Genomic DNA, 19,419 nt, shown 5'->3' on the forward strand with positions numbered 1-19,419 from the left:
GTGAGGCGTGTTTGCACCGTGTGTGTGTGTGTGTGGAGGTACAGGCTTTATTGAGGTGCAAGTTGCCAGGTAACAGCTTTGCAACAACCAGAGGTGCTATGGCCTAGTGGTGGGGAACCTGTGGCCTTAAAAGTGACATTGGACCCCAACTCCCATCATCCCCGGACATTGGCCATACTGGCTGAGGCAAAGGGATGGTGGAGTTCAACCATATCTGAAGCAACACAGGATCCCATCTTTAGACATACAATTATTATGTGTGGGCAAAATGATAGTAGATGAAATGACAAGATTTCTGATTTCAGATAGTACGCAGCAGTGCCCCTGCTGTCTTTTGCTCCCCATGGATCTTGGCCTATAGATATCAGCAGTCTCCTTTTTGATGACTGGCTATTTCTGGGGCAGCCAACACAGTGTCGTCCAGATGTTTAGGGCCACAGCTCCAGTCCAGAACATCTGGGCAGCACCATATTGGCTACCCCTGGACCTTTTATTTCTTTATTTGGCAGAACAGATATTCTGCTTAATCAACAAGAACCTCTTAAGCGGTTTACATAAAACAATATGAAATATAAAGAAACATCTGGAAAAAAAATTACCATGGTTATGTTAAAACGTATGCAAGATTTGAAGTATAACAGCAGATAAGAATTGTAGTTTAATAATTTATAGTTAACATATATAATGGATAAAATATAAGTAATATAGCAGCTTTATAAGGTCAGAAAAGAACTGCCATGGAAAGGTGGATAGAAAGTCAATGGAAATGAGAGATTTGCTCTGATGGTTGTTTAAAAGAACTTGCAAAATTTGAAAGGTTAATAAAATAAATATTAACAAAAATATAAATGAAGAACACTGGTCAGAGCGAACATTAAAAACATTTTTTTTCATAATATAAATAAAACCAGCAGATTCAAACAACATCTGTGTAATAAAATTGCATGTTCAAAATTACTTGTCTGGGGCGTGCAGATGTGCTTGTGCAAGTGGACATGTTTAGGAGGTGGTAATGATGCTGCCCCCCCCCGTCACCTGTAGGCATACATGGAGGACCACCTGCGCAACCGTGACCGGTTAGCCAAGGAGTGGCAGGCGCTGTGTGCATACCAGGCTGAGCCTAATGCCTGTGAGGCTGCGCAGCGTGAAGCAAACATCAAGAAAAACCGCAACCCTGATTATGTGCCCTGTGAGTAGCACAGAACGGTGCTTCTTCCTGGTATCCCTGTTTCCAGGGCCATTGCTGGCATGCCAGTTCTGAGGCTCTTCTGCATGGGGATTGTTGAATGACTGCATGACCAATGACTTGCTTTTTTTCCAGTTTTAATTTGCATTTCAAAGCAAATTTGTCTAGTCTGCACTTTCTAAAACAATGCGCAAACGGAAGCAGAGCCATTCCTTGAAATTTGGACTTCTCCAAAGTTTCCGGAGGAGTTCTCCCACCAAGGGATCGGCACAAAAATGCATATGCCAGTGTGCACAGAAATGTATATATTTCTGAAAATAAGATACTAAAATGGTATTAGGGGAAATGTGTATATTAGGATAAATTTTCACTAAAATGCTAGTGACTTGAAGGACTTTTTTTTGTAAAAGCAAACTGATGTGGCAATGTGGAGAGCTGAACTTAAGAATGGAAAAATGAGAAACTGAGAGAAACTGGAATGGAAGGATTCACCCGTCCTTAGTGATAGCTCAAGTTGTTTGTGAACTCCAGGACTGAGGCCCAGAACCCTCCAGGGGTCCCTGGCTACTCAGTTGGGTCCTGTTACATTGACTCATTGCACTTTATTGCTGTTTCCAGACGATCATGCCCGCATCAAGCTGAAGGCAGAGAGCAACCCTTCCCGCAGTGACTTCATCAATGCCAGCCCTATTGTGAGTGCCACAAACTCAGATTCACACTCTCCACTGAACTGCCCCCTTGAATCCACTGAATCTGTCACACTGCCCTCATGTAAGAGGCAACCTTTTGCTCGGTCAAGTCTATCAACTGTGGCTCATTTTTAAGTGATGTCCTCAAAGCCACCAGGTCCCTTCACTAAAATACGACAGACCTGTCATAAATGAAAGCACAGACTCTCCCACCCTTCCCTGGCCACGAGCTCTTCCCTGAGTCCAACAAACTCATTTTTCTGAATGAGCCCTCTCAGTGCTGCCAAACTGGAGGGAAAAGCTGGATGCTTTCCCAAGTGCTATCTTACCTGCCTTCCAGAATCAGGTAAACTTTCTTGCTCTCTTGTCATGTAGCCCTGCTCCTCCTAGTGTTGAAACTGGGCAGATACCCTTCCACTAACCTGAACTCTCCCCTTTCAGACTGTCTGTGTATCATAGGGGACTCATAGAATTGTAGAGTTAGACGGGACCATGTGGATCATCTAGTCCAATTCCCTGCAATGCAGGAAACTTTTGCCCAACATGGGGCTCAAACCACTAACCATGAAATTAAGGGTCTCATGCTTTACTGACTGTAACCCCTTTACAGAAAGTCCTTCAGCCAATCAACATTCTATCGTGGATGCTTAAAGGAAATCTATCTTGAATAGCAACGTGTACGACTCTAGTACAGTAGAGTGGGCAATATGAATTGTATTCAGTTATGAATGGACCTAAGTTAGTAATGTTCATTCATTTTAACTGGTCTGCTCTAAACAAAAGCTAGTTGAATACAAACCTATATAGTTGAGACTGGTTTTATTTTTTCTCTTCTTTCTCTTTCCCCCATACCTACCCAGGCACGGTGACTTATCCTCCTAACTAACAATTCATTTGGGAGGGTGGGGTAGTTTGCTGCTTGTGGATTTGTGAGCCTGGACAATGACAAGCCATGGGAAAAGAATTAATTTCTAATGTTCAGGGTACAGCTAAGCATGATTGCTGTCTTGGCACAAGATTTCCATCCAGAGTTATGGAGGTTAGCAAAGTTAAGGCAGACTGGAGTCCTGCCCCTGAACCTTGACCTCTTTTACCCCTAGTTCCACTCTTCCCCTTCCCTCCAAGATGAGTATAACACATATTATTTTCTCTGCAGATTGACCATGATCCACGGATGCCAGCATACATTGCTACGCAGGGGCCACCGTCCCACACCATCGCTGACTTCTGGCAGGTGAGGCAGGCATGGCTCATGGTAGTCTATTCAGGGAAGATCATGCTCAAGGGTGGTGTGGGGGCAAAGAGGCATTTAGGATGTGGCCCTTACTCCTGCACTGTGTGAGAAAGCTGACTGACCCTTGGTTGGCAGAGATTCACGCTGTCTGTGTTAATATGCTGTACGGAGCCCTTAGATGAGGTGGTGGCAATGAATAGCCTGTAGGGCAGGCAAAGATTGGGAACCTGTGGCCTTTCAGATGTTGTTGGGACTCCATCAGCCCCAACCACCATGGCTAATGGTCAGGGATGATGGGAGTTGTAGTCCAGCAACAGGAGCAGCTACGTCCTTGCCCTACAGGCTATTCATGGTTGCCACCTCCTCCAGGGGCTCATGGATTCCCCATCCCTGCTGTAGAGAAACCTTCAATCCTGGCCATGGATGAAGCTCTGCATGCTCCACGCTGAATAAATTTTGTGAATTGGCAAAGGTCCTGAATATTGGCTTATTTTTGCACGATTAGTTTTGCCCTTTGTGTGATTTTATGTTACCTTTACTAGCCAGAAGAAGGAGGTACACAAAGCATTGGCGCTCAATCTGTAAAAGTCCTCCTTGGCTCTCCTCTAAGAATTTGGCTAGACCATGGCCTGTACGTTTCCAAGCTTACCTCTGCAGTCATGAGGGAATGAAACTTGTCCTTTTGCTTTGTTTTTAAACTGAAGCGAAGATTTACTAAATTCTGTGCCTGACATGGTGCCAAGTTTCATGGGGTGGCTATGGGTGTCTGGCCCTATGCACAGCCCTGCGGTAGCTTTCAGGCCACTCTGGTTCACATTCTGCCTGGAAATGAAGTAGAGGTGGGGCCCATCCTGGACAGGAGGGAGAGGAACAACCTCTTCATTCCTGTGTGCTAGATGGTTTTGGTCTCTGACTTGCCCTGTAAGAACATAAGCACTGCTGGGTCAGGCCAAAGGCCCTCCTAGTCTAGCATCCTCTTCTCACAATGGCCTACCAGATGCCTCTGAAAAGCCTGTGAGCAGGACCTGAGCACAACAGCACTCAGCTTGTGTCTGGCATTCAGAGGCACGCTGCCTCCAACAGTGTTTGGAACAAAGCCATTGGTAGCTTTATCCTCTATGACTCTGTCCTATGAGAACATACAACCTGGGCCCATTCCCTCGACCCACACCTGCCCCTTAGTACCTGCTGTGGACTCTGCCTTCTTCTGGTCTAGAGAAGAAGGGTGTTTGCATTTTGAGGGCTGGGAATTCAATGTCTGTTGCTTGTGCATAGATGGTGTGGGAGAACGGCTGCACCGTCATTGTCATGCTGAGCCCTCTAGTGGAGGACGGCGTCAAGCAGTGTGACCGCTACTGGCCTGATGAGGGCTCCTCCCTGTACCACATCTATGAGGTGAGCCTGGCGAACGGTGGCCCAAGGGCCTGCAGACACGGTTATTTTGTGATCACCATCCCTGAACTTGTCCCAGTCTCCTATTTATGTGATGCAAGGAAAAGGAATCCCAAGTTGCCACTCTTTTTATGGGCATCTAGGGAGCATACTGAGTTGGCATAGTGGTCCATCTAGCTCAGTACTGACAACACTGACTGGCAGTGGCTGTCTCCCAGCCCTACCTGGAGATGCTGGGGACTGAACTGGGGACCTTCTGCATTCAAGGTGGTTGCTCTGCCACTGAGCTGCACCCCTTCCTTTTCATGCAGCTCCCTGCTGTGTGACTGAGCTGAGCCCAGCCGTACTGAGAAGCACAGAGATGCTGGCTCTGTGGGAAAGGCTTGTGACATCTGCCCCACCCACATGGGCACACCATTTACCTCTCCCCTCCCCCAGTTGGGAGCATGGCAGAGAGAACTACCTGCTATGTAGCCAGTTCCTCCTCCTCCTGCCACAATCTCTTCCCTGATCCTGGGTAGCTAGCTGCCTACCGCCCACCAAAATCCTTGGTTCTTAAGCCCTCTTGGGCAATGCAAAAGCCATCTTCTATGTACAGAGAGCATAAGGAAACAAATTCCTTGAATCGCTGAATGCTAAACTGCTTTGTGGCCTCGCAAGGTAACATTGCTGGCCATCCCTGCCCCAAACTCTTACTGCTTTGCACAACTCTGTAACCCTGCAAAGGGCCAGGAAGTGATGTGATTGGCCCAAGATAACTTCTGCAAGGGCTGCCTGGTTGATATGCTTGCTGGGTCCGCAGCCCTGAGAGGAACTGCCTATGAAAACCAAATGGTGCAGACAAACCCCTCCAGCTGGCTGTATGGACGCAGTGCTCATGAGGGAAGAGCAAGACAAGCCCTACATGGGCCTGACAACTGCAGGGGTGAACAGAGTCCCACTTCTCCTGCTCCAGGGAGAGCCAATGTGTTAATCTCTAGATATTGTTGGACTCCAGCTCCCATGGTCCCTGACTGCTGCCCACGCTGGCTGGGACGGATGGGAGTTGGAGTCCTGCAACTTCTGGAGAGGAACCACGCAAGCTACTCCCGCTCTAGCCACTTGGGGAAATGGTAGGAAAGGAATTACAATTACAACTGAGCAGAATAAAGCACTGGGACTGGTCTGGGCTGGGGGAATCGCAGCAGGGGAAACTGGGGGCTGGTTGGCTTATGTGTGGTTGGCTAGGGAAGGGTAAGGCCTCTTAGTTAATATGCTATTTTTTCCCCTCTCTCCCCCTGTCCCCACCTTACAGGTGAACCTGGTCTCTGAACACATCTGGTGTGAGGATTTCCTGGTGCGCAGCTTCTACCTGAAGAACGTCCAGTCTCAGGAGACACGAACTCTGACACAGTTTCACTTCCTGAGCTGGCCTGCAGAGGGCATCCCCACCACTACACGGCCTCTCCTTGACTTTCGCAGGTGTGGGATTTCGTGCCTCCCCCCTCAGTGGTCAACTAGGATGAGATGTTGCGGGGGGGGGGGCTGTGGCACATGGTGTCTGTGATAACACTGAGCAAAGAGGAGGGTTAGGAGTCAGAGCTTATGTAGCTGAGTTCCTGGAAATGGGCTAGGCCATGTTTCGAATCTTTCCTAGCTATTCTGGTCCAGAGGAAGGTCTTCAGGACCAGTGTTAGGAAGCTTTCAGGGGAAAGGGAGGAAGACTTGAGTACCATAGAAAGAAGGCACAAGTTAACCTACTACATTACTTGTGCCCCTTGGAGCCATATGAAGGCACCCAAGGCCAAAGCTCTGCGGGGGTTTTTCACGAGCTTGATATCCCCTCAGAATGGGTGTCACAGGCAGGTCACAGTTAGGATCGGTGGAAATGGAGTCAAGTGCCCTTTTGGATCCTCATAATGTGTGCTGATGACCCTTACAGTACCATCTCCTTCCCCACCCTTTGCAATACCAATGAGAAGGCTGGTTTTTGCGTGTTGAGGCACTCCATTTTTCTTGCATCCCAAATGCTCTAAGGGAGCCATCAAAGTCCTCTTCAGCAGCCTTCCGCCCACCCCCACCCCATTTCCAGAAATAATTACCTGCATCACTCCAGACTTAGGAACTGGAGGTGTCACTCAAAAGTAAATTGCACTGATGCCGACTGTGTCGTTTAGCCCAATGGTGTTAACTTTGTGCAGGAAGGAATGTTCTGGCGCATGAGTCATGCTGGGAGTCCCTGTAATGGTTGGGAAATAGTGTGCCTCTGGTCTTTAGCTCTGTGGAGCATCTGCTCTGACTATAGAGGCTGCAGTGCTGAGGGGCTACCTGGAAGTAGCATAATTACTCACTGTGCTGCATTATTTGTGTGGGTCAGAGTGTGGCGTGTGGGCTGGTTGTGACGCTTAACGTAGATGACGAACCCTTTGCCTTTCAGCTTTAGTATCAGCCTTAGAGAAAGGTAACCTCAGAAGGTACTGATGTGGGGGAAGCATAATTTGGCATTTAGTATAGGATGCTCGATACTTCGGGTGTGCGCGCACATGCGCCCACACTTGCAGTGCAAATGACGAAGGCCCTGCAAGGTCACGAATGAATCAGGAATTACATGTAGTAGCGATATTGCCTCTCTGCACCGTCACCACAGTCCTATGAATGCTTTAACTGGAATGCGTTTTGGGAGATGCAGACTTCAAAACAGGCAAGGATGGGGGGGCTGACTCTGAATGCCTCTAATTAAGTGAGAAAAGTTTTGTGACTGGAAAACACACTTCAGATATAGACAGGGGAGCTGTGTGCAGCTGGACCCTTTGAATTCCACACACCTCACTCAAAAGGGTGCCATTGAGGAGCAGTATGAAACACAGTTCATACCCGATACAATTTATTCTTCAGGACTGGCCATTTCCCCTGATTATTGTGAAGTATGAACACAGAATCACAAGAAATGTTATGGAGATATGCATTTTTGAAAGGCAATGAATGTTTGCTTTAGTTACAGCAGGGTTCAAAGAATGGGGCTATTGGACTTTGCTAGGCATCTTCCTCCCCACCTCCTACCAAGATCTGGAAATGGCCCCCTGTGCTGCCTCCCTCCCCAGTCCAGTTTCCATATGGGGAAAACCAAGTGGGATGTCTTACGCCAGCTGTGAGGACCATTTGGCCCTCCAAATGTTGCTGAAATACAGCTCCCATCAGTCCCAGCAAGCATGGCCAGTGGCCGGGGGTGTTTGTTTGCTGCATTAACTGTGTTTGTTCAGCATTAACTGGAGGGCCAAAGGGGTCCCCACACTTATCTTAGTCTAATGAAGGTAACTATGTAAATATGTGTCGTCATTCTGCATGTTTTCTGACAGCAGCCAAGGATCAACATTTGTGAGGGTCCCAAATTCAGCTGTGGTCTATGTTGTGTGGGTTCTCCCCACCACCAAGCCTCACAGTGAGATGAGATCCAATGGATAAAAACACTGCATGGGGCAAAAAAAATTGGAGAAAACGCTGTAAAGGAGCAGAGGGAGACTGCGAAATTGGGTCCTTTCTCCCCTTATAGAGAGTTTGTGTCTGGAGTGATTGGCCCATCTTACGCAACCTGCTTCCAAATTATTTCTAACCTGTTTTATCCCCTCTGTCTTGTCCCTCCCGCGTGCTCCAATAAGCCTCTCTCTCTTTCTCTCTCTCTGCATTCACCCATCCTCCTTGTGCAAGGGGACTCCTGCTGCCTTGACATCTGTGCTGGCGGTGGGTGTGGACGTGGGGTTGCTTAGCTTCCCCGGCAGCCATTGCAAAAAGAGACATCTCTGTGCATTTCCAGATCCATTAGGAAAACTCTCTGTGTGGCTTCAGGCTTGGAAGATGACAGAGAGGAAAGGATCCCGGTGTCACGGCTTGGGGTTCAACGGTTCCTGTGGCCTTCTCAGCTTCCCCCACCAATGGGCAGCATTTGGGGGCCCAGGGCACATGTGCAACCTAAGCAAGCTGAAATACGAGAGGATCCCAGCTTGCTCTCAGCTCTGCCTTTCTCTCCCATCTGTGTCCTGTTGGTGCTGCTTTATGAGGCTCTTTGCCTCTCTAGTTCCCTATGGAAATCGCTTAGCTCTTTCCTCTGCCTGCATTATACCATTGCGCGCGCTCTCTCTCTCTCTCTCTCTCTCTCTCTCTCTCTCTCTCTCCTTCACCACCACCACCACCTCTCCTCCTCCTCTTCTTCCTTCCTTCCTTCCTTTTTCCTCTCTCTTTTTTCTCTCACAGCCGCCAGTGTCATTTTTGTGATTTGCAGCTAGTAATCCTGGCCCAGTTGCATAGTCACAAAAGTGATCATTGGCCGCCGTGCTGGCTGCATGGAACGAGACAGGGCCTCAGCTGCTGTCGTGCTCCACCTTCTGCCCTCCCTCCCTGCTCTGCCCTCGTTCACCAGAGCAAAAGAGGCCCAAAACTAGATCCAGTCTCTTACGTGCAGATTTCCATTGGAGAACAAGGAAGCTGTGCGTGGCGGTTGTGAGTGGATGGAGGGTCTGTGCCATAAGGCAAGAGAGGGGATTTGATCCACGAGGGCGAAGAGCCCATGACTCTCTGCCACCATGAGCACATGGAAATGGAAATGGCACTTTGATACGGAGCAGGTCCCTTGCTCATAGCCTGCCAGTTAAACCTGCAGTTTGCAGGCAGTGGATGCAATGCCTCTGGCTCTCATCATTCCTGGCCATTGGCTTTGCTGGGTGGGGCTGATGAGAGTTGGAGTCCAACAACATCTGGAGGGTCACAGGTTCCCTTTTCCTGCTATAAGATCGTATTTTTCACAGCTGGATGCTATAGGCAGAAGTTTTGCAAATCAGCCTGCAGACATCTTTAATAATATGCTTTCTTCCCCACCGCTGAGATATTTTGGCATACTGCACCTGCTTTTTGGAACCTTATATATATCAAAGTGCTCCAAAATGTCAGACTGCCTGACTGATGCTCTGCAGAGTAATGTGTCCTTTTTGATCCAGATCCAGCCCCTTCAACATGTGCAGCAATCAAATAACCAGAATATCATCTTTCTTATATATTAGATTCATTTGACGTAATTCCTTCTCATTGTTCACACAATTTGACTAGCTGATCTGTGACACCCCATGGTGTGGATACAAGAAATTCCTCTCTCAAAAATAAAGAAATTTCCCCCTTGCCAGCAAAAATTCTGTAACTAGCAAGAAAGGAAGGCTCTTCACCTCCAGAAGAGCAATCAAGGTGAAGTGATGAGAGCAGCATCACTCACTTTGTGGAATCAGATGTGTAGCTGTGAAAAGGACCCCAAATAACAAAACAAAGGACTCTCATGTTGCTACAGTGGAACACTGGTCATGTGAAGGATACGCATTTCATATTGGATATGTAAATGTGAAATAAATGTTTTTGTTAGGAAAAATATATGGACTGGTGCAAGCAATCTCAATCACTTGTTCACTGCATTTTACCATGTGCACTATAGTAATCACATTGGTTTAATGCACTCATGAAGGTAATACTTGGGTTATTTAATGGTGTGTTGCAGGGGGCGGATTAAATAGAATGACATTTTGCTCTCCAGTGGATCAATTAGTATGTGATTTTTAAAATACCATTTTTGGTGGGTGAAGAGGATTGAAAATCCAATGTGATGAACCAAATTTTAAAAATCCATTTGGGGGATTAATGGGAGACACTTGGAACGGGCTTTGAAAAGGAACACTTGTTCTGCAAAGTAGCATTTGACGTTTTGGAAAATGTCCCATGGACTACGTAGGAGAATCTCTGCCAGTTGACTTTGCAAAGTTCCATCTGTACACCGTGTCCTCCTTCCTGTATACTGCTGATAGTTGGGAGTAAAGTGTTTTGGTCCCACTTGGTGCTGAGCTCCTGCTGTCAAGAGCTCGCTGAGAACCATCCTTGCACCCATTCCTAGTTCTCCTTGGCTTGGTAAGTGAGGTGGGGAGGGTATTGCCTTAATCTGTGCAGCTGCCCTGCAATCAGTTGAAACCCAAAGCAGGGCTGCTCTCTGATCCTAACCTCTCCTTGTTCCGGCAGGAAGGTGAACAAGTGCTACCGCGGCCGCTCATGCCCAATCGTCATCCACTGCAGGTAATGCCCTGGGAAGGCTGAGTCTAATTGGTTGTGGTGTTGCCGTGGAAACACCACCCCGCTGAGGTACAGAGAACAGTTCTTTTCAGAAGCACACAGCAAAGTGTGATGGATTTTGCCGGGCTGGGCGGGGGATTTGCCCATCAGAAGCATCTCATGTCATAGAACTAAATTGTACTGTCAGGTCAAAGGGTCCCCTTCTAAGGGAAACAGCAGAGTTGGATCACCTCTTTTGTTGTGTTGTTCTCAGCAGCAGTGCCAAACCTCTTATCTTTTTGCAGTGATGGCGCAGGAAGGACCGGGACGTATATCCTTATCGACATGGTTCTGAACCGAATGGCCAAAGGTGAGAAGGGATGGGAGGTAAGGCAGGTCTTTTCCATGCACACAACCTGGTCTTGGCCAAGCCTCCAGGTGCACAAACTACTGCACAAAGACAGGCCCCTGCTGTCTGAAGACCTCCAACCCACCATCTCCTCCTGTCTCTTCTGCATTTACCCCTGATTGTCTTCAGATTCCACAGCCACCATTTTGTTCATGGGGGTATGGAGTTTCCCTCTTCACTGTTTCTTACCCCTTCACTCAATTCTGACTTTACCTCTCCTCCTGCCTGCTAGGTGTGAAGGAGATTGACATCGCAGCCACCCTGGAGCACGTGCGAGATCAGCGACCTGGCATGGTGCAGACAAAGGTATGTTGGGATGCTTGCTTTCAGGTAGCCAATGTAATGCTCTGCAGCCCCAGCCAGCATCATCAATGGTCCGGGATGATGGGAGTCGTAGGCCAACATCTGGCAGGCATCACCTGAGCTATCCCTGCCCTGTGCCCACTACTTGTGGGCAAAACCACAAAAACCACCTGCTGTGGGTGGACGCTGGTGGCATAACTTGGTTCCTGGAGGGCATGGAATAAGAGTGCATTGGGACCTTCTGGCAGTGACATGGTGGAAGGGAAGTGTAGGCCCCATCTGCACTATGCATTTAAAGTGGTATCACATCACTTCAAGCAGCCATGAACCCCCAAAGAATCCTGGGAGCTGTAGTTTTTTAAGGGTGCTGAGAATTGTTGGGAGACCACTGTTCCCCTCACAGAGCTGTAATTCTCAGAGTCCCCTTTGAAGAGGGATTGAATGTTCAACCACTTTGAGAATTATAGCTCTTTGAGGGGAATAGGGGGCCTTTCTTCTTTACAGCTCTCAGCACTCTTAACAAGCTACAGATCCCAGGATTCTGTGGAGGAAGTTGTGGTGGTTTAAAATGGTCTGATGTGGCTTTGTATGTGTACTGCAGATGAGGCCTAAGTCAAGCAACCATTGTACTCTCTGTGCCTGCCTATGGGGGGGGGGGTCAGACATGGTGCTTGGTAGCATACTAAAGGTCAGGGTTTTTTACCGAGGAGATTAGAGTGCCTAGGTTTGGAATGAGAAGGACTGAGGTTTTTTATGGAAGCCGCCCAGAGTGGCTGGGGAGGCCCAGCCAGATGGGCGGGGTATAAATAATAAATTATTATTATTATTATTATTATTATTATTATTATTATTATTATGAAGTAAGACAAAAGGAAGAAACTAAGGACTTTTGGGTTACCAAACCCTATCCAGAGCAGGCCGACGCTGTGTTCCTTCCTGGCCAAGCTTACAAAAGTGGGCAGAGTGAGGATGCTCAAGTCTACCTTTGTACAGTAGGATAGCTTCTCTCTACACACACACACCCCTCTACCACTTTATTCTCCATCTGGGCAAGCAAGAAGCATTGTCAAAACAACAGGCAAACGCCCCTTCTGTCAAGCAGGGCCAGGTACATCCCCCCCATTCCGTGTCCCTAAAGCTCTTTACACCTGCAGTGGTAGGAAAGTGAGGTCCAATCTGCAACTTCCCAAATCCCTGCCCATTGAGCATGCTGGCTAGGACTGAGGGGAGTGCAGCACCAGTCGCAGTGCCACACATTCCCCACCCCCTTCTGTTGAGAAGATGTTGCTGGACTCCAATTCCCATCATCCAGGATTGGCAGTGGCTGATGGGAGTTGGAGTTCACAGGTTCCCCATCTTTGCTGCCTTTTTTCCTAATTTTGAGGTGAAGGGGATTAAGAACATGATGTGGGGGCTGCAGACACCCAGACTGATTTTATGTATCCCCAGGACCAGTTTGAGTTTGCACTGACAGCCGTGGCGGAGGAGGTGAATGCCATCCTGAAGGCCCTGCCACAGTGATGCCCCACTCGGCGTACCCCAGCTTTGTGACTCCCCCCAACTCGATCCCTTTTGCCTCTGCTGTGCCGTGTCCTTGCCTGGGATGTTCTTCCTTCATAAAGTCTATTTCCATGTTATCGACCATGACTGAATTTAAGCTACGGGTGGTGGCCCCTCACCTGCCTGCCCCACCCCTCAGCCCCTAACCCTCCTCATACTGTGGGGTGCTACCCTGCCCATGTTCTCCTGGAACAGGGATTGCCAGTGTTGTGCCCTCCACATGCTGCTGGGCAACTGCAACTCCCAGGAGGCCTAGCTAGCATTGCAAATAGCCAGTTTGTCGTCTAGCAACTTCTGGAGGTTGACTGCCCTTGCTCTGGACGCAGCCCTTAGTTAGTGGGAAGTGGGTACTTTGACACATCTTGGAGGTTAGTCTGTGCCCTAATAATCATAGCTGGATGTGCCACAGAGCACTACAAGGGGCTCTGCGCTCAGACACTGTGTTAAGACACCTTTCAAGGCAAGTTTTGCAAGGAGCCTCCTTTGTGTGTCCAGCCTCTGTAGATGTGCGTGATTCTACAAAGGTGAGAGGTGTAGACTTTGTGGGTGCATGTGGGCTCCTCTTCTATACAGAATGCTGCTTTGTCCCTGTGCCATAATTGGGGGTAATATCCACGACAAGGCACTGTAAGGGAAGTCTATCTAATTAAACCATGTGGTCCTCATGCCCCTTCCATCTCTTCCTCCTCCAATCATCTCCTCACCCTCGATTCGGAGTAGCCCCCAAAGGGTCCCTAGGTCTATGACAGGTGAGAGTGGGGAAAGCGTAACAAGGCTTCTACCCCAATCGCTCCTTTCCCCTATGTCAGGCATGGCCAAACTTGGCCTCCAGCTGTTTTGGGACTACAACTCCCATCATCCCTAGCTAACAGGACCAGTAGTCAGGGATGATGGGAATTGTAGTCCAAAAACAACTGGAGGGCCAAGTTTGGCCATGCCTGCCCTATATCTACTCCCCGTTACTTACAGCTTTTCCCTCCTTTTCCAAAAAAGGGGGCAGGGTGTCGCTCTGAGAGAGATGGACCTATGCCTGCTCCTCCCCACTATGTTGCCCTGTCCACTTTCTCTCTGTGATGTTATGTACACCGAGACATTTCTAGAGAATCTAATTTTGTATTTGATGTGAATAAAGTTTTTGTGTCGCGTTTGTGCAGCTGCAGCCCGGCCTACTCATGTTGTGTGTCATCCAGAAGGGGTGGGGCTGCCAAAGCTGCGGCCAAGTGTCCGAACGCATGCCAGGCACACAACCTGTTCACTGCCCTGAGCTGCTTCCTTGAAAGGGTAGCAATACAAAGGGGACTGCTTGCCTTCAGCTGCTCAGCCTGAACACGGGAGGCCTTAAGTCCTTGGTAGAGCATTTGCATTGCATGAACAAGGTTCTAGCTTCAATCCTCAGCATCTGGGGGCTGGCTTGAGTCAAGGCAGACAACAGCCCCACCCCTAGGGGGCTCATTTATTTCCTTTCCCAGCTGGCACATGTCAGTATTTGTGAGTTGAAGTACTTGATACCAGCGGTGAAATTCTGACACAGCATTCATTGCAAATAAATTTATTGACAATGTTTTCCACTCTATATACCAGGCCAGTGCTTTGAATTACAAAACAGATCAATCTCACTCCCGAGTCAAGAGATACACTGAGCAAGTTAACTCCAGCCCTGTTACCTTCTGGGAGAGGATTTCCTCCAAGGGATCGGACAGAAAGAAAGGGGGGGGAGAGAGAGAGAGAGAGACAGCCCCAGCCCTCTCCTTCCTGGCATGAGAGGCCTATACTACACGCCTACTCTCTCTGCAAGGCCTGGTCTGGAAAAGTGACATCCCTGCCGCTCTGAGGGAAAATTTGGTTTATAGCCCTTTGGCCCTAGAGCAGCCTCCCCCACCCTTGGGTCTGCAGGTGGCTGCTGGGAGTCCAACCCCCATTGCTCCCCATATGTTGATGGACTGCCAGGCTGAGAAATGCTGCTGTGGAGGTGGGGGGAGGAATCTTTGGCTCTCTAGGTGCGGCTGAACTACAGTAGTTCCCATCAGGGCCAGTGGCCAGGGCTGAGGAGAACTGTGGTCCAGCAATATCTGGAGGGCCAAAAGTCGCCCACAGCTGCTGTCGAGCACAAAGTCTTCTATGCTAAAACCGGAAGCCCTTCTCCCACGGTTTCTGTCCCAACACCTCCACACCTACCCACACCCAATCAGTCAGTCAACACTATAAACAGGAAGAGTGTTGTTGTGCTGCGGCCCAGAGTCGCTGCAGGAGCTAAAAAGGACCAGAAGGCCAACCTGCATCGGAAAGGCTTATCACTTCCTGTGCCCACCACAGTTCACACAGCACCGCCGTCTCCTTCATAACTTACTCATAAAATGGTCCAGCGAAAAAAGTCCATTGTGCTCCTTTAGCCATGGTCCTCTCTTGCAAGGGAACAGGGCACGGGTGAAAAGGGAGCTACAGGCAGCAGGGGGCTTGGGGATACCTCCGCTCAACCCCACCAGTAGGTGCTGTTAATTCAGGAGCAGCAGCAGCATAGCTACAAGTACATTGTTGTTGTTTTAAAAAAAGATGGGCTGCGCCGAGCCCGACCCTTTTGAGCTACTGCTATAGGACACGCAGCAGAGAGAGAACTAGCGGGGAGGAAGTCACACACTCGGCACCTGCCCATCAATCGTTCCCCCAGGCAGGGCTCAGGGAGGGAACAGAAAGCGAAGTCCAGGCTTGAGTAGCCTTCTGGGAGCACAGAGTGCTAGAGAGGCAATTCTCCCATGGCTCTTCCAGACTCAGAACACACCTGGGGAAACAAGCAAGGAGACAGGACAGGCGGGAGGGGGGAGGAGGAGGAGGGAGAAAAACAGACACCGAGTGAATCAGACAGCAGTGAAAAGTGTTGTGACAGCAAGCAGAGCCTGGGCTGTGCACTACATCATTCCTCCCCACCCCACCCCCCAGAGGTCAGGCTTCGCCAAGCAGGAGTATGACTTGCAGTACTGAGAGGGAGTGGGGTGGAGGGGCTGGTGAGGGGCTCTAGCATCAAGGCATAGCTGCTATGGACTCAGGATTAATGATAAGGTCAAGAAAGAGCCACTGCCCTTTAACAAATCAGGGGAGGAAAGAGTGCATCTGAGCATGCAAAATAAGGAACTGTAGCAGGTTGCTCTGCAGAACCATCACCTTCCCACCCATCCACGGTCTCCTGCCAGTTAAAGGTTTAAACATTACATGAAAATATTCAGCCTGCAACGGCTTGGTTGCAAATTGCTCATAAGGAAGGGAAAAGGGAACCAGAGGTATGAAATCCTGGGGAGGGGGGAAACGAGGGGATACATTTTTTCCAATGTTCAAAATTGGGGGAACTTGGGGGTGCGGCAGGTGCACATGTACCTTCTATGAAATATTTGGAATGAGTGAAATTCTTTTTTAAGACCTGATTTTAGTTGCTCAAAATGTGTGGTTGGAAGATTTTTTAAATGTAAAACGACCTAGAGCTTCAGAGAATGACCATTCCTGTGGATACTGCAGTCATATGCAACACTCAGTTCCAGGAAACTTTTCTAGAGCAAGAGGCTGAAGGTGGGTGACTAAGCTGTGGCCCTCCAAAACTTGCTGGACTCCAACTCTCATCAGCCTCACACCCAGGATGGTCAGGGGTGATGTGGCGTTGTGCTTCAGCAGCATCTGGAGGACCACAGGTGAGCCACTCCTGAGTGAGAGGCTGCTGCTTTCGTCTATGAGAGGATCTAAGTAGGCACAGGGAGAACGTGGGTTAGACACAGTGTTGTTCAACTTTAGGGCCTTGGATGTTGTTGAACTACAACTCCCATCATCCCCAGCCAGCTTAGCCAATGATCAGGCATGTTGGGAGTTGTAGTCCAACATCACCTTGGGCTCCAAAGCTGAAGAGCACTAGGTTCAAGCTGTGCTTATGGAGAAGTGGAGCCCCAGGTTGTACACAGAGGAGAGGCAAACTCACCTGTTTCTGTTATTTATAGGCAATCTTTCCTATAAAAGGAGCCCAGAGCAGATTAAAAGTGTTCTCTTGGTAGCCTCACATATGGGCAATGTTCAACACCCAATTCTATATTAACCAGTGGAGCTCTTAGAGACCTTCACACAGAATAATAGAAATGCAGAGTTGGGAGGGACCACAAGGGTCATCTACTCCAACTCCCTGCAATGCAGGACTCTTTTACCCAACGTGGGGCTCAAACCTATGAGTCTCCTGCTCTACCAACTGAGCTATGCGGTGCTTCTATAATGATGTGATGAATTAGGGAGAGCACTGCAACTGAGGCTTATGAATTGAAGGAGTTTCTAGGACCCACTTGGCCACAGCCACCCGCTGAAGCCATGTCCTCACCTTGCCAACTGAATTATGTGAATCTGCCCAAGAAACTCTCAGGTGCCCCTAGCTGATACAGCTGTGAGGGGATCTATCACCCTCCCTCAAACAGTACCCAGTGCAGGGATGTATCAGGGCAAGGAGTAATGAGGAATCTTGTAGCGTGGAATGTGCACACAGAGGCAAGAGAGATTTGGGGCAGATCAATTCCCACAATCAAAATCACTAGGGCTGTGCATATTCTGTACTGCCAAACTAGGAGTGGACAACCCTTTGGGCCCCATCAGCCAGGTCTTTATCTCCTCACACCCCACAAGCCAACTCTGACCACCAGTCTGAGGAATCTGAGGATTCCACTCACCTGTCAAAGTTGACCCATGGGGGTGGTCTGCTTTGCCAACATGTTCGCCTCAGGAAATAGACTGGCAAAGCAGCACCCAGCGGGACTGAAGAATTCTGAACAAGATTTATCCTCTCTCTCATCAGCTGATTGGGGGAGGGGGTTGCATCCTGCTGCTTTGGCTGCACTTTGGCTGCATTGTGGGGAACTGACATGTGCAGCCAACACAAAACAAAACATCATCCCCTGCTCATCAGCTGATGTCAGCAGATTGATAGGAACATGGTTTGGGGGGAAGCGGTCTAATGGGCCTGAGGTTCATGCATTCTGATCCAAACCCAGAATAAAACACTGCAACCAACAAATCTAATATATACTTAAACTGCACTTTCCTATCAACAAATATTTAAGCATTTTCAAAAATGCATTTTGCCCCCTGGCTCTACAAGCCAATTAATACCCCCCTACCCCCCCAAAAAAAACCCCAACCTCTGGAATTTTGGAATCCAGGAACAGGTGACAGAAAAGAAGAGATGAAGGGAAAGCACATGGAAGTGGCTGCATCTCAACAGCCAGAAACTCACTTTAAAAGATAGGCAGCCTTGTATGGCAAAATGCCAGGCTGTGTAGGAAATATACACAGCTCTGCTATTATTATTATTATTTTTTAAACCACCACCACCAACAGAACCACCCTGCAGATCTTTTGCCATTTCAACCAACTGGACAAAATGAACACTTGAGGGTTACCTGCAGAGAGGCAGCATGGAGGGGCATCAGACAGAGTATGCCTGTCCATCAGGGTCTGTGGCATGGGAAGCACAGGAGGGAGGGATGGGCAGGTGAGGAGACAAGCAGTGGCGGCAGCGGCAGCAGCAACAACAGCAGAGAGAGAGAGAAAGGGCACCAACAAGTTACATTCCTACATCGAGCATCCACCGAAGCCTTATCCAGGGCCTGCCACCGGGGGTTACATTAGACACAAAAGGGATCAGGGAGAGAAAGAGGAGGGTGCAAAGGCCCTGGGAAGCAGGGGAGGGGGAAAGGAGGAGGTCACAGCTGCAGGGAGTGGTGCAAGACGCCAGCAAGCAGGGTTGAGAACCGCTGGTTTAGGGGCAGGCAAAAGCTGCAGGGGAAGATGGCATGCACTTGCAAACTACAGGGCAGGCAAGGGGAACCTCTGCGGCCATCCAGATGTTGCTCCCATCAGCTTCAGCCAAAAGTCAGGGATACTGGGAGTTGCGTTCCAGCACCATCTGGAGGAGCCACAGGTTCTCCACAGAGGTATAAACCTACATGCGTTATGTCTCACACATTCCTCAGTCCCCAGGAAGTCCCAAAAGCAGGAAGTGCCTTTCAACTACATTGTCATGACAGACACAACTAATGTAGCCTGGTCCGTGTTCAGACCTCCCTGCCCCCCTGTGGTACCTCCCCTCTCTTCCTCTGCACAGGAAATTGAGTGCTTAAGCGTTAGGGCCTAAGGCAGTTCCTACGTGTGTCTCCATGCCTAGGCTGCCCCCCCCCCCGGCTGAAAACGGGCAGCGCTGCCAAGTAAGTGGAAGAGAGCAGAGTCCTCTCTCAGAGCTGTGCCTTCTCTGACATCTCAGCCCATCAACAGGCCGCTCTGCTGCTAGCCACTGTAGGACAGCCACCACCTTCAGTGCAGGTTGAGTTCTCACTAGCTCTTCACATATGGGGGTTGTTTCGTTGCCCACCCCCTCCCCCCAGTAGCAGTGGTCGGGGGATAAAGGCACAGGATTTGGTACCATTCATGGAGACGGGAGGGGATGTTAGTGCAGAAAAGGCACTCGGATCAAGAGCAAATTTAGAGGACGGCCCTCAACATAGGCATCAAATTCTGTTATTTGGGAAGTAACAATAATAAAAATTAATAATAATAATAATAATAATAATAATAATAATAA

General features: G+C 49.0%; 2 protein-coding genes across 4 annotated transcripts in view; one reads left to right on the forward strand and one right to left on the reverse strand.

Moving 5' to 3' along the window:
* Positions 1 to 13,986, forward strand: part of PTPRN (protein tyrosine phosphatase receptor type N) — a 33,047-nt gene extending 19,061 nt beyond the window's left edge. For all 3 annotated transcript variants that reach the window (XM_083727018.1, XM_083727017.1, XM_083727019.1), the window contains 9 exons: positions 1,042 to 1,189; positions 1,805 to 1,878; positions 3,032 to 3,109; positions 4,385 to 4,504; positions 5,796 to 5,962; positions 10,526 to 10,579; positions 10,861 to 10,925; positions 11,197 to 11,270; positions 12,717 to 13,986. In XM_083727018.1, the coding sequence (XP_083583144.1) occupies positions 1,042 to 1,189; positions 1,805 to 1,878; positions 3,032 to 3,109; positions 4,385 to 4,504; positions 5,796 to 5,962; positions 10,526 to 10,579; positions 10,861 to 10,925; positions 11,197 to 11,270; positions 12,717 to 12,788 (852 nt within the window). In that variant the 3' untranslated portion in view covers positions 12,789 to 13,986. The remainder of the gene's footprint in view (positions 1 to 1,041; positions 1,190 to 1,804; positions 1,879 to 3,031; positions 3,110 to 4,384; positions 4,505 to 5,795; positions 5,963 to 10,525; positions 10,580 to 10,860; positions 10,926 to 11,196; positions 11,271 to 12,716) is intronic.
* A 374-nt stretch (positions 13,987 to 14,360) lies between these two features.
* The window catches only part of LOC310852422 (uncharacterized protein), a 33,794-nt gene continuing 28,735 nt past the window's right edge, over positions 14,361 to 19,419 (reverse strand). The window contains exons 21-22 of the mRNA XM_083755966.1: positions 18,242 to 18,296; positions 14,361 to 15,603 (exon numbers count right to left, since the gene is read on the reverse strand). Coding sequence (XP_083612092.1) covers positions 18,268 to 18,296 — 29 coding nt within the window. The 3' untranslated portion in view covers positions 14,361 to 15,603; positions 18,242 to 18,267. The remainder of the gene's footprint in view (positions 15,604 to 18,241; positions 18,297 to 19,419) is intronic.

The sequence above is a fragment of the Podarcis gaigeae genome (genome assembly GCF_964106915.1).
Source record: "Podarcis gaigeae genome assembly, chromosome: 1".
Lineage (NCBI taxonomy): Eukaryota > Metazoa > Chordata > Lepidosauria > Squamata > Lacertidae > Podarcis > Podarcis gaigeae.